Source organism: Pochonia chlamydosporia, chromosome 4 (assembly GCF_001653235.2).
Source record: "Pochonia chlamydosporia 170 chromosome 4, whole genome shotgun sequence".
Lineage (NCBI taxonomy): Eukaryota > Fungi > Ascomycota > Sordariomycetes > Hypocreales > Clavicipitaceae > Pochonia > Pochonia chlamydosporia.
This window is the reverse complement of record NC_035793.1, coordinates 3,965,283-3,978,842: the sequence shown is the minus strand read 5'-3', so window position 1 is coordinate 3,978,842 and position 13,560 is coordinate 3,965,283. Positions and strand designations below refer to the sequence as shown.

At 49.7% G+C, this 13,560-nt stretch overlaps 5 protein-coding genes across 5 annotated transcripts; 3 read left to right on the top strand and 2 right to left on the bottom strand.

Moving 5' to 3' along the window:
* Nucleotides 1-1,019: 1,019 nt before the first annotated feature.
* On the top strand, nt 1,020-2,219 carry VFPPC_08584 (hypothetical protein; the record flags this gene model as incomplete). Its single annotated transcript, XM_018287265.1, has 1 exon — nt 1,020-2,219. The coding sequence occupies one exon, from the start codon at nt 1,020-1,022 to the stop codon at nt 2,217-2,219; it is 1,200 nt and encodes a 399-aa protein (XP_018144223.1).
* A 922-nt stretch (nt 2,220-3,141) lies between these two features.
* On the bottom strand, nt 3,142-5,394 carry VFPPC_08583 (phosphoribosylaminoimidazole-succinocarboxamide synthase; the record flags this gene model as incomplete). The annotated part of the gene is made up of 1 exon (XM_018287264.1): nt 3,142-5,394. One exon carries the CDS (start codon nt 5,392-5,394, stop codon nt 3,142-3,144), a length of 2,253 nt encoding a protein of 750 aa, XP_018144222.1.
* A 3,011-nt stretch (nt 5,395-8,405) lies between these two features.
* VFPPC_08582 (anthranilate n-hydroxycinnamoyl/benzoyltransferase) lies at nt 8,406-9,902 on the bottom strand (the record flags this gene model as incomplete). Its single annotated transcript, XM_018287263.1, has 1 exon — nt 8,406-9,902. The coding sequence occupies one exon, from the start codon at nt 9,900-9,902 to the stop codon at nt 8,406-8,408; it is 1,497 nt and encodes a 498-aa protein (XP_018144221.1).
* Nucleotides 9,903-10,098: 196 nt separating this feature from the next.
* Nucleotides 10,099-10,473, top strand: VFPPC_17808 (hypothetical protein; the record flags this gene model as incomplete). The annotated part of the gene is made up of 1 exon (XM_022429489.1): nt 10,099-10,473. The coding sequence occupies one exon, from the start codon at nt 10,099-10,101 to the stop codon at nt 10,471-10,473; it is 375 nt and encodes a 124-aa protein (XP_022285457.1).
* A 1,252-nt stretch (nt 10,474-11,725) lies between these two features.
* VFPPC_08581 (pirin domain-containing protein) lies at nt 11,726-12,778 on the top strand (the record flags this gene model as incomplete). The annotated part of the gene is made up of 1 exon (XM_018287262.1): nt 11,726-12,778. The coding sequence occupies one exon, from the start codon at nt 11,726-11,728 to the stop codon at nt 12,776-12,778; it is 1,053 nt and encodes a 350-aa protein (XP_018144220.1).
* Between the last annotated feature and the right edge of the window lie 782 nt (nt 12,779-13,560).

Here is a 13,560-nt window from a genome sequence, read left to right as displayed (position 1 = left end):
CAACGGTAGCAGCGGATGCAATGTTTAGTATTGTCCATACGGCACGGGAACCATCAACCCTTACGTTGCCTTGGCGTTTCCTACCCTTTGGATCTGGGCTAAACGAACCCTTTGCTGTTGGAGGGTCATGCAAACATCTTCGATGGATCCATGAGTACCGTTGACAACTGAAAAGTAGTTTATGCATTCATGCATCTGGCGTTCTTGCTAGACAGGATCTGGTCCGACGAGCACTACAGACGTTGCGCAATAGGATCCATGGCGTCATCAACAGGATATTTGGTCTCTTGATTGATGACATGATGCGGGATTGAGCGTTCTGCACCGCAAACTACATACCAAGCAGCGGCCAGCTTTCAACTAACCAACCCCCAACACTTCCAAGTGATTACTGTGGCGAGCTGTATTTCTTCCGAATGTGACGAGTAAGAAAAGTACACGGCCCTACCCATCATCCACATGTCTTCCCTCCTCTCGTCTCCCAGCCGGGCTGGGGTGCACTGGAGGTCTCCGATCGAGCTAGACTTCTTGTTGTTCCACATTGCACAGCTCAGAGAGACAGATTTCTTGACTTTGTCTTGCAAGAGACCAAGGTTCCCCTCCTGTGAGGAATGCCCTTGTACCCAAGGGCGTCTGCGATATCAACGCTAAGATGGTGATGTGGGTGTCTTCGCCCCACGGCTGTCTCAATGCACATAGTTGAGACCTTCACCCACAAGAAGACCGTCTTTTCGTGTTTACAAACTGGTGGTCTTTGTTTGTAGTAGACTAGATTGGCCTGTGTATTTCATGTCTTCCCCGGCCACTATTCTTGTCACTCCTGAGACTTTTGGCTTTTTTTGAGAACCACACAATCGGGACTCGAACGTGCAAAGCAACATCTTCAGCAAGTCGGATATATCGACATATTTCTTTTGCTACCCAGGGACAACCAGAAAGGACCTTCAACAGCACTACCATACCACGCGAAATTGACCCAAGGATACCAGCACGTCACATATCCTGCGCAGCTGCCGGCCATGGAGAGCTCCTCGGGCAAGCTGGTAGACCTCGCTTTGGTATCAAAATACTACCCCGTAGCCAACTACTCATATCCTCGAAAGGCTTCTACTTCTACCAACTCTACCAACTGCTACAGTAACTCACGATGCTCGTCAAATAGCTCTTGCCGCGGAAGAGAGTCTTTAGGCTCAGATGGATCAGCCCCAGGGCTCATTGAAGACCGAACCGATTCAGAAGTTTCGGTGGATGATGACTATCAATACCATGCGCACACTGCCGAGTTGTGGGATAGCTTTTGGCCTCATCGTGCAAGTTCCAAGGTTGATGAGGGTTCACGTCTTGTACCGAACAAACAATACCCGGCATTGATACCATCTCCTCACAGGAAGAAGCCATCCTTGGACCACGAGAACTGCGAACCGCCATCATGGCCCCTCCCAAATGGCGCATCATCGCAAGCTCAAACCCAGACCAGAAAAGCTGCTGCAACATACTCTCCATTCCCAAAATTATCCTGTCCTCCACCGACCAGAGCACTGCCACCAGTCCCTGCTCGTAAGGAGAGAAAAGCGACACAGCGGCCTTCAACCTCATGCGGCTCAAGCAGTAAACCATTGAGACCACCTCGCCCTTCCGAAACTCTCCTAACGCCTTGCATCCAACAACCTACATTTACGCCAGTGAGCTTTGCCATGCCGGAGCTACTGGTACAAAGAGACGAGGATCTCAGTCCAATTTCACCCACGAGCCATCCTCGGCCGACGACATCCGCCGGCCAGCGCGAGTGCAAGTCTCTCGATGAGCCCTCTTTTAATCGACGCTCTCACTGCACCATTTATTCAGTCATTTCCCATTCCGCCACTCATCTACCTGCCCCTGAGATTCGGCCATCTCCTATCCGAGCACCACGTCACTTCAAATCTCTCGCCGTCTTGTCTCCCACACAACCCGAGCCAGAGCCCCATTCTGTATTTGAGGACGACTCAGACACCGAAGAGGAGCACAGCAGGAAGTTGTTCAGCTTTCACAAGCGCTCAGATAGTGATCATAAACGGAGACGAAACCGGTCAAATACCTCACCAGCTCAACCGCCCGTCTCCCAGGAACAAGATTCTCCGAGTAATCAAGGAGCTCGTCCTCTTTCTGTCACTCCTATACATCAGAAACGTCATGGACACGATGTTTTCGGGCGCTTACTCGGAAGGAGAAGTCGGTAAATGTATTGCCGGATTACGTATTATGTTCTCTTTGATAATGACAACACTGAAGCGACTGGGTATGCATTTGAGCGGAGTTTTGACATTAAGCGGGCTGGCAAATTATGATATATACGACCAATGAAGTTAATACGAACTATGAAGACCGAAAGAGTCTTTATTCCTTTTTGTAATGTTTGAACATATAGCAATAGCTACGACTATCTTCAAATTTTTTTATTATATTTTTACCACTCCAAATAGGGGAACTCAGCTACAACAGCAAGCATGGCGTTTACCGAGTCTAGCAGGACTCGAGGGAGGTTCATTTTCTGAGAGGGACTAGGAAATCCCAAGTGTATGGCGTGTACTGAAGTGGCTGGGAAAACAAACAATCACGAGTTACCACAACAATGAGGTTGGTGGGCTATTTTTTCTTTTACATTCCTGGGGAATGTTGTTGTGGAAGGCTGGGTGGACATGTGAGACATGCCACGCCTCTTACGTGGAAGTGTAGATATGCTATCACATAATGTTCTCTTAACTGTGGTTGAAAACTTGGTAATAAAGCCGAAATGTAATGTCACTGACATAACGAACAAACGCTTATTTAAATGAAAATGCATCATGTTCTATTGTGTACACAGGTCAAAGATGGAAGGATCTTAACCTGGAACTCTTTGCGCCATGTTTACAAACATCCCATGTGTTCTTGTCGTCTAGCTGCATCAAACATTCCAGTCCACTATCTCATTACCTCATCGTCATTCAGTCCAGCTAAGCCCCAACACCAACACCGAATACAAGCAGCGCCAAAAAATACAGGTGAAAATTGCAAACCATTTTCTAAAAACAAATCCCGATTAACTCCGTTGCCATGTGAAAATTTCCGTAAATGTTGATAATTATGTATCGTGATCATCGTTACGTATCGATCATCACTCTATACCATTGAGGCCATAGATCGTGTCATTGCTACCTTTTCGGTATACCGTCTCATTCGTCGTACACTGATTCGTTTCTCATCGCGGCCAGCCAGCACACCAAAGAACCAGAGGCTCTCCTCGCGGACGTCTTTACGACCCACGCCAAGTCGGGCAGCGAGATCCTTTCTCGACCGAACGGAGCGGAAGGCAGGGTCTTCGTAGAGGTCCTTGGCGGTGCAGAAGCTGATGAGAGAGGCGATGGTGGTTACACAGTGGGGGAGGTAGAATTGGCGGCGCTGGGGGATGAGTAGGGATGCGCAACCAACGTACAGGACGAGGAATGCGAGGAGGACGCCGAACACTGGCATGCTCGGGAACATCCGAACCTGCTGCGAAGGCGTTGTCAGGGCCATGAAGAGGCCACCGGCGAGAATGGGGATGAAGATGAAGAGGGTGGACATGAGGGAGATGACGGCAACCCTCCAGTGACCGTTTCGAAGCGCTCTGGCTGTTACGTGTAAGGGTAGGCAGGCGGCATAGTCGGCGAGGATGGATCGGCTGGCTACCGCGCCGTCGAGAGAGGCCATGTCACCCCATGGCTGGAGGATGCGCAACGCCTGATCAAAACTCTGAAACAGCAGAAATAGAATCATGCCCAATGTGGAGGGGAGGAAGCTGTACAGAAAGTTGGCGGCGGAGAAGGCTGAGCCATCGGGTCGTGATGGGAGCAATGGTGTAAATCCAGACTCCAGCTTTGTCTGGGGCAAGAAAGACACAATGAGGAGAGCTAGCAATAGTGCACTCGTCACAAGGACGAATGACACCAATGGGATGTCTCTCAGACACCATGGCAGGTACTTGCCACCTTCGAAGTCTAAAAGTGCAGATGATCCCGTGAGATGAGAACCGACGGAGAGCTCGTTGCTTCGACGTTCAGATCGTGGTTCGGTTACAAAATCGGGGCCGTGATCCGCGGGCACGGCTGAAGTTCCAATGGCATGCCAAACTCCTCCCACCGAGTCTCTGTTCTGCCAGTAGCCCAGTCTGTCGAACCATCGCTCTCGGAGTTCTGCTCTATAGTCACAGTTGCGCTCGTAGAGACCTTTACGTCGGTAGCTGCTCATGGTATTGGTTCGGTGCAGCAAAGGGATGACGTCGGCAATTGAGCGGGCATCCCAGAGGAGCCCAGTCCAATGACCAAACCAAAAAGTCATTAATATGCCAGCGGCAACCAAGAGAATGAAATACAAGGCAACGGAAGCCCAGACCAGACCTTGAGTAGCCGACCATACCCATCGCCCCTCGCGATCAACATATATGCACGTGAATGCTGCACTCAGTAGCGGCAACGTAAAGTTTGCAAGCCAAGTGGCTATGCCGAATGTTTTGAGCTGCCATGCGCCTGGTAACTGAGGGAGCAGAAATGATGTTGCATACAGATTCTGGAACAAAGCCAAATAACGCTTTTCGGGATCTTCTTGGGCCAATGTGGCAAACGGAACCACTCGAAGTGATGCTGTGACAATGCTTTGGGCGTATATTAGGATGATACCAGCCAAAATTTGAGGTAGGATACGAAACACGAAGTACTGTCCCGAGTATATACTGCCAGGATATGGAGTCAGGCCGTCATTCTTTTGTGAGTACACGCCGGAAAATATCAGCCCCGCCATCATGATAGCGCACAGAATCATTAACATTAGTAGTGAAAATGGTCGTAAAATTCGTGGTTTAAACGTCAAAGCCGGGTAAGTGCGGCCACGAGGGTCAATAGTCTGTAGCATGTTCTTGTCTACCGGAATCCACTGATGTGTTGTAGACGGCTTTTGCTGCACTGGTGCAGCTGCAGGCCCAGGTTGCTGTGGTGTGAATGGGAAGCTGCGGTCTTGAGGCAAATCTTTGGGTTTTGGCTGCTGAGGTTGATGCGAAATAGGTGAATGCATAGCGCCATGTGAAGAGGATGGTTCGCCCTTGGAGGCGGGTACAGGAGCAAATCCCTTGACCATGAACTTTGGGCCCTGTTGTTGAAATCCTTGACTGTATCGTTCAGAGGGAGGTGAGGGGACGGGCAGCTGGCTTGCTGTTGGGCTTCCCCTTTCACGAGTCAAAGCCTCCAAAGCATACTGGATGTATGGAGTGTCATCAACACCAGGTGTAACTTTGCCAGCCGCGAGTGCTAGCTCATCTTTGAAGCTGTCCATGCGGGCAGCATTGTCGGCAGCAAACATTGCCAGCTGAGCCTCATCAAATCGAACGGCCTGGTTCGACATTAATCCACCTGCGGTTGGATATGCCTGTGGCTGTGACTGGAATGCACCGGAGAGCCCAAAAAACCTGTCTGGACCATACAGCTCGGGTGTGGAATTGGTTGGCGAGGCGGGATAAGGTCCTTTCGGCACAATGGTTGGCTGAGGTGACAACGATTCTTGAGAGGAAGACCGAGTCTGGCGATATTCTATGTGGTCATCGACACCTTGAGAATACCGTGGGTGACGAGCTGGTGTCAAATCTTCACCTGATGCGCGACGAGATACTAACGTTGTTCGAGGTGGCCGCCGGTCTAGCAAGAAACAAACTATCAGCCAAGGTGTAAAGCCAGATGAGAAGTCAACAGTAGCAGTAAATTAGATGAGAATATTCGAGAAAACGTGGAGGAGTCTCAACGTACGGGGAGATTCCACATGTTCAAAGTTTAAGTTTTGGAAATTCATCGTCGACGCCATTCTAATGCAAGCCAGGTCCACTTGGAATACCGGCCAATTGAGGCGTCTAGATGCAATGCGAGATGAGGATGCATCATGCAAGAGAAGGAAAACTCTGAATTTGGTTGGGCTTTGAATGTAAAACTTTTTTTTATGAGGCTGGGAGATTGATGCCATGGGATGCTTCAAGCTGCCTCGAGGTCAACAAGGACGTGAAGCCATCCGGACTGTTGGGCATCCAGCCACCAGCCCCACGTCGAACGTCGGGGTAAGCTCTGAGCGGCCACTAGGCGGACGGGCCGTGGGCCGGGGAGACAATCAATTGAAAAACGGACGAGAAATCCAACGGCTTACCTGAGACAATAGATGTTGTTTGGTCTAAATTGGAGCGTGCGAAGGTAGGTTGAAAGGGAGAAAATCTGGCACACACTGCCCGACATGAAATAATCTGGTGCGCATGTGTTTTTGTGCGTGTGTGCGCCTGAAGTGCGCCGAAATGTCGTTCGAGGAATGAACAGCTGGCGCATGAGATTCAAAGCTTTGCATCACCGCCAAAGCTCCATGTCGGGTATGAATTGGCGGTGGCGGGCAAGTCGGACCCGCTTTCCCGTATTGACTGGAGAGGTTGGGGCGACCAGACAGCTCACACAGCTCAAGCTGGGCCGGGTATCTGGGCCAGCATCCTGGTGCACTTGAGCAGCCTTACGACACTAAAGAACAGACTAGTGCATCACATTGGTCCTCAATTCACATGTTGCTGGGGTCCAAAAACCAGGCAGCAGATCAATGAAGTGCCCAGAACACTGGTCGGTAAGCCAGGTTGGCGTCAAGTGGCTAACAGGACCATGTTCGTGTTTTGTGCACGGTTTTCCGATTCTGTGTTCTCTTGGAGATATTTTGGGGGCTGGTTGATGTTCAGGCAGGTGCTTTCCTTGGCTCCTTCCCGCTCTGCATGAAGGGTCCAAGGAGTCAAGGACCAAGGCCAAATGCGGGACAATTTCCATCAGACCTCAACCTTTTCCACAGCTCTTTTCTCAAGTTACATCACACACTTCCAGCTTCCGACATGAGATCGACTTGACCTGACCAACTGTCCTATCCTAGCGCGACCATGGCACCACACCATCTGAATCGCGGCTTGACGCCCAACTGGCGGTATGCACCATGCGTGGTTTGCCAGACTGCCACCAGACAGATGCAATCAGAGCAAAGTTGGTGGCCGTCCATATCGAGTTTAATCAATCGTAGTTTTCGATGAGGCATAGTCAATCCGATTGGCGGTTGATTTGCTACAGTTCTGTGCTAGCTGTCAGAGTGGCCAACTAGACACAATATGGGGAAGCTGGTCTCTATTCACGATTTTTGTTCGCTACTGAGTGTTCAAGCCTGGAGATACGAATTGGGAATCCCTTTCTCCCATTGTGGGGACGAGCCTGCACCATGCCGAAATACCTTATCCCGTGCAGAGTACAAGGATGGAATTCATATATTAGCAGTTCCCCAGCTGTCGCGAGGAACATAGAAGTGGCCACTCCCGCACCGAGCAATGGTTTCAGGCAAGCAAAAGCGGAAACTGCTTCTCAGTAACGCCAACCACCTACTTTAGGCTGTCTACATGTTGATAATCGAATCAACGTTGTGAGGGAATTGGCGAAATTTTTATCAATTCCGTGTCAGATCACGGAAGTCAAGCACTCATCGATTTTAAGCCCCATGTCTCAATTCGACTGCCACAAAGACTTGTTCGAGAACGTCACAATCTGCGCCACTAGGTACTGCCGATGGCCAACGTTCGGTAGTGATAAACCAACTAGATTGTTGCTTGGTTACTGTCCAAGGGGGACTGTGCCATCTCACCATGATTCACCGCTCCGAAATGGGGGTGAGATTCAGCCGCTTTCGGATGCCAGATCTGCAGTGAGGATGACCGACCCCCCGTGTCAACAATGCAGAAAGTCGCTTCGGATTGTGTTGCAAAAAACACGTTGACGTTGTGTCACTCTGAATGTAATCCGCGCTGGTGTTCCGTTTACTTGCGCATGTTAATGTTCCATGCATGGAGTTGTCAATCAGTCAATTTGTGCCTAACTGCACTGACCTTAGGAAGCTTCTAGAAGCTCTGCTCGAGCATAATAAGCTAAATTATAAGCTATTCGGCATGTTTCGACGCACTTGGCTGTAGGTGGTGGAAGCAGCATTTGTATTCCAGCTACCCAACACGGCCATCTACCGTCTTCGGTAACTATATGCCCAGTCGCTTACTGTCTGAGATGGATTGACCAGTAATTCTCCGAAACCATCAAGGCGAGTCGGATGCAGATGCACGAATTCTATCAAATGAGCTGCATGTTAGGGCCACCTTGTCGTACCTCGATGGCTACCAATGCCAAACGATTGAATGTCAGAATACATGGACTCCATAAGAAGCCCATCTTTTTTGCAAAGAATGGCATTTAAAAACAGCGTGAGCTTTTGTTTATTGAAGTCTAAATCTAGGTGTAGCTAAACGTTCAAATAGGCCAGATGAAACTAGGTGAAAAAGAAGAGGTGAGGCATAGTCTTGGGCAGCCAGCACCCCGTCACACAACACGATCTATCCACGTCATCCATGCCTGGTCCGAGCACAATTCGGCCATGGACATTGAATCAAGCGTTATAAGAACCTCATAGCTCTTACTATCTTTACTGCCGGGCATGATGAGACCGGCGCCCATATTCCATGCAGGTTGGGCTCTGCGCACAGCATCAGGCATGATACCATGATCATGAACGCCAGAAATCCCGACGTCTCCAACAACGCCCGGAATGCCCCACCGTGTATCTGCGCCGAGGTGTCGCCAGGAATTAATGATGAAATCGCACGGATCCAAGGGATTGTGGGCAAGTCCAATATGTCGAGGATCTGATGCAGCAAGAAACATAGCAGTGCGAATGGTAACGAAATCCTCGTCGATGCCGGCGAGACCTGCTTCGATCAACTGGACAAGTTTGGCAAAGGCCTTACCAGTTGCTGGCGTTAGTTCTCGAAACATTTTCGCCTTAATGAGGTTACTAAGCTCGGTTTCCAGCTTCATAATGGCGACAGTGTTGCCGGTTTTGCTGTTGATCAGGTGGGAAAAGGCCCGTCGTGACCACGACGCAGGTACCATAATACGTGCATTAGTATGTGGGACCTGCAGTTCCTTTCCTAAGGAGAACTTGTGTTTGACTCTGACTCGGGCGCTTGTTACAAAAATCCACGTGAGGGCTGCGAGGCAAGCGAATGTCGAAGGGTTGATGAAGTCAGAACCATCAGCCTGGTATCTTGTGGCCGTTTCTTTGAGTAATGCGATTGTGTCCTTATCAAAGACGAAGATTCGGCCTTCTTTGGGGATGGACTCGAACGGTACGCTGGTAGGTCCGAAACGCAGAGTAAGTGGATGGCTTCCATGAGGCGTAGCCCAGTACTCGGGACATAGCTTCATCAAGTCATCGAAGGCGTTGCGCTCGAGGAGGGTCGAGGTCAACTCGATCGGCAATTCGGGATGTCTGGCGAGATTGGCGGACTTCGGGAGCAGTTCATCTCGTTCTCGATAGAGAGTGTATCGCGCAAATGTGGACACGAAGTTGGTCAAACCAATGCCATCCGTCACAGAATGATGAACATATATACAAAGAAGCAAACCACCACGTATGACGCGGGCTTGGATCTTTGTCGCCGGAACCACTTGATTGTCCTGCCTCGACTCTTGTTCTAGACCGAAGCATGATCCAACAAAGGCTCCAGGTGGGAACCCTCTAGCCTTGAGCTCCTCATAGCTGAATGGGGACGTTTCCGAATCATCGATGACGTCTAGTTTCGCGCGATCATTTCCGTGTTTTGAGATGAAAAGATGCCCAGGAGGGCTGTCCACAGGAACGACTCTTCCAGCAAAATCCGGCAAGTCAGTGCAGGCGCGATCAAGAGCCGACCTGAGGACCTGACGTAACGGTTGGAGATCACCATCTTGGGGACCTTGATAAGGAAAACAGAAAACTTGTCGGACGTGATCCCGCGGAGCGATTTGATCCCAGGTGCTTAGGGGTTCGGCAGACATGGCTGCAACAGAATATAACCGGAATAGCGCTGCCGGTGTCTCTACAGCGGTAATTCGAAGCAAATACTGAGTCAAAAAGGCAGCTTCGTGTAGGTCCAGGAATACAAAAGAGCTTTTATAATGCAGATAAGACGAATTCTATTGAAAGAGCCAGACATGTTCACCAACAGTCAGCAGCGTTGACTTACACTGACTCATGCTGAAGAGCACCGACCTTGACACGGCGCTGTATTTAGTGTATGGGGCATGTGCTCTTGCCTACACACCTCACGGGAAATCGATGAATAACCTTCAAGGTCAAGCGAACGTTGATTGTACACGACGTGTAAGACGAGATGTGATGTTGAACCACCAGACTGGATGGATTGCCTATTCCGGTCAGCTTCACCGCCACCAATGGCGCCAAGTCGGAATGAATGGCAACGGCCCGGTTCCCCGTCAGTCTGGCTCGTCAGATGACGCTGTTCTGGCCAGTGACGTCGTGCGAGCATTGCTTTTTCGGAGAGGCGAGCAGACCCATAGGGAGAAGAAGGACCGTGTCCGATTTGTTGTGAGTATTATCGTGCGGTGATGAATCTCGTCAGCCTTATCGTTTGTTGAGGTAGGCGAAACCGGAAGACATGGATGGTTAAGGGGTATGGATGAGAGTCTTTGTTTTGTAAAGGAGTCTTGGACAGGGCACTATACCAGATGATCTAACGTTCACAATCAGCAAGGTAAGTAGGCAATTGCTTTTAGTTTGAACAATATATATGACAGCAGATGAATGAAAGTTGCTCATCTGTTGATGGATAATTGGCCAAATTGCTGAATGTGGGTGATTCTGATGGCGTTGCTGATGATCTCAACCGGAACACCATCTTGTACTCAGGCTAAACTGAGCTGCACTTTTATCCAACACCGCAAGAAGAAATGTGTAGCTGCATCGTTACGACGGCTGAGAGTAGTCCAATCCATAGATAGGAATTGTAAAGTGGCAAGATGACTTGCATCTAAACATGAAGCAGACCAGCATGAACGGTCTCTCGGTTCAAGCACATTCCGTGCGACCAAGCCGTTGAAGACCGTGTCACCGTTCAGCACAACTGAAGAAATAAGGTGTCAGTCAACGGAACAGTCAAACATTCCCGGCCGAGATTATCCAAACATTGAACGGTCTGTTGCGTTCACTGTAGAACCAGTGGCGTCCAAGTGGCTTCGCAATAGCTCATGCAAAAAGCCCACGATGCGATGCTGCGCCGTGGCCATTTCGGGCACCAACATGACGGATGCGTTGGCATTGGCCCATGCAAGTTACACGTGCAGCATCGAAGCGTTCGATCTGCGCATGGAAGCAGGCGATGCCAGCGCATCACACCATTCTCTGTGACGCGCCGCATCTCTGCTCACACAGCAGTCGTATCACGTGGATGAGAATGAAGCACAGTGTTCTGCCGCACCACCAGATTGAGGAGCATTGGGCAGGCTTAGCTAAACAGTTTTGAATGTGGGGCCCATTCCCAACACCTTGGCTGTAGTCATCATCCCATAATCGTCCAAAAAAACCAGTGACGCAATTGACCAATCCCAGCTGCTGTAGTCTGCGCTTCGCCCGCCCTAGTCCTTTTTGGGACCACCAACGATTACGTTTGGCTTAAGAATCGTTAGCTAAGAGCTCGGAACGGCGACAGTACGGCAATTACGCATGGCAATATTAAGTTTCCAGCTATCCATCTATATCTTGTCAGGCTTAAGCCATCATTATGAAAACCAGATAGAAATACAGAAATCCATTCCGCCGCGAACCTTCTCCGCACTTCTACACCTCCCACCATCCAGTATATATGTCTCGCTTCACTACCATTTCCACCATTGTCATTGCTTCAATTTCCATCCTCATCATCAGCATCACACCCAACCTCAACACAGCACTCATACAAGCCCTCAAATCAATCAACACCAAAATATCCACCACAACCTCCGCCAAAATTCCATCACCACAAACAGACTCATCTATGCTCAAATCCGCCGCCAACATGTCCAAATCCGTGTTGCGCAACGCCAAAATCACACCCCACAGGTCCAGTACCCGCGGGCACAGCGACCACGGCTGGCTAAACACCTACCACAGCTTCTCCTTCGCCGACTGGTTCAACCCCAAGTTTTCACAGTTCGGATCCCTCCGCGTCTTGAATGAGGATCGCGTCAAGGCCAACTCTGGCTTCCCGACGCATCCGCATCGGGATTTCGAAATCTTCAGCTACATCCTCTCCGGGGAACTCACCCACCGAGACTCCATGTTGACCAAAGGCAAGGAGGGCGGCCAGTCGGACAAGTTCTACAGAATGCACAGAGGCGACGTGCAGTTTACGACGGGCGGCTCGGGAATCGCGCACTCCGAGTTTAATGAGCACAAGACTGACACGGTGCACTTTTTGCAGATCTGGGCTATTCCGTGGAAGAAGGGCCTTGAGCCGCGATATCACACTCGCAGCTTTAGCGACGACGAGAAACGCAAGGAGTTTGTCAAGATTCTTAGCCCGTTAAAGGCTGGGCAGGAGGCTACGGCGCAGCAGGAGAAGGATGCTGAGCCTGCCATTAAGGATACTATTCCTATTCATGCGGATTTCGTCATGGGTGCTGGTATTATTGCACCGGAGAAGAAGTTTGAATGGGTTGTGGGCGCGAATGCTACTGAGCAGAATAAGAGAAAGGTGTTTGTGCATGTGCCGATGCTGAAGGGTGGCAAGGCAAAGATCCGTTTGGACGGACGGGAAGATGCAGAGCTGGAGGAGGGAGATGGCGCCTTTGTGGAGGGCGTCTTTGCTGGAGATAAGTTGGTGGTGGAGAGTATTGGCTCTGAGGAGGCAGAGGTTATTGTTTTGGATACAGCTTAGATTTGGGAAGAGAATAAATAAAAGAGGCTATAAATGTTATTGAACTTGCATATGTTATATGCTTTGTGTGCATGAATAATGCCTGTGTTTGTATGGACTATTGGAGCCCAATGTGCTACGTGTATCTCCCCATTCAATATGGTGCATGAATTTATCCAGCATAGCATAATGATAACGCGAGATCATGTCTTAAAGAAGTCTTGTCCATAAAAACTTGAGGTATTCATCAAAACGTAGAAATCCACTTCATGTTGATTAGCTGGCCTAACCTTGATACAACCCGGTCTCGATCGCTGTAGTAAGCCTAAGGTCGATTGGCCCTGCCTCGTGTAGGCAAAATGCAGTGCAAGACAGTGCGCTTGTGAGATGGAATGACTCGTGGAGGAGCTTAGATGAGATCCTGCGGTTTTCGGTGCCGAGGTATGTGATTATATAGGACTTATATACTTATCTAGGTAGTCCCATTCTGGGCAAGGTGAAGTGGATAAGGAGTCCATCCGGGCCGAGTGGTGATTATGAGACCAATTTGCTCCGGCTGGGTACTCGAAGAAAGGTGCAAATCGTCAGAGTACATTCATCGTCAATTGGTGCCATTTGCATTGGGATAATGTTAGACTGGAAATTTATGATGTATCCTTCGACGGTATCGGGTATGATATAACAATGCGACGCTTTCAGAGGATCTCAGGCAGGAATGTCATTTGGTTGGTGCAAATCTCAACGCCAGTCATGATTGCGGAGTCCCTCACGCTTTTTAAGCAAACGGCATGGTTGCAGTCTGC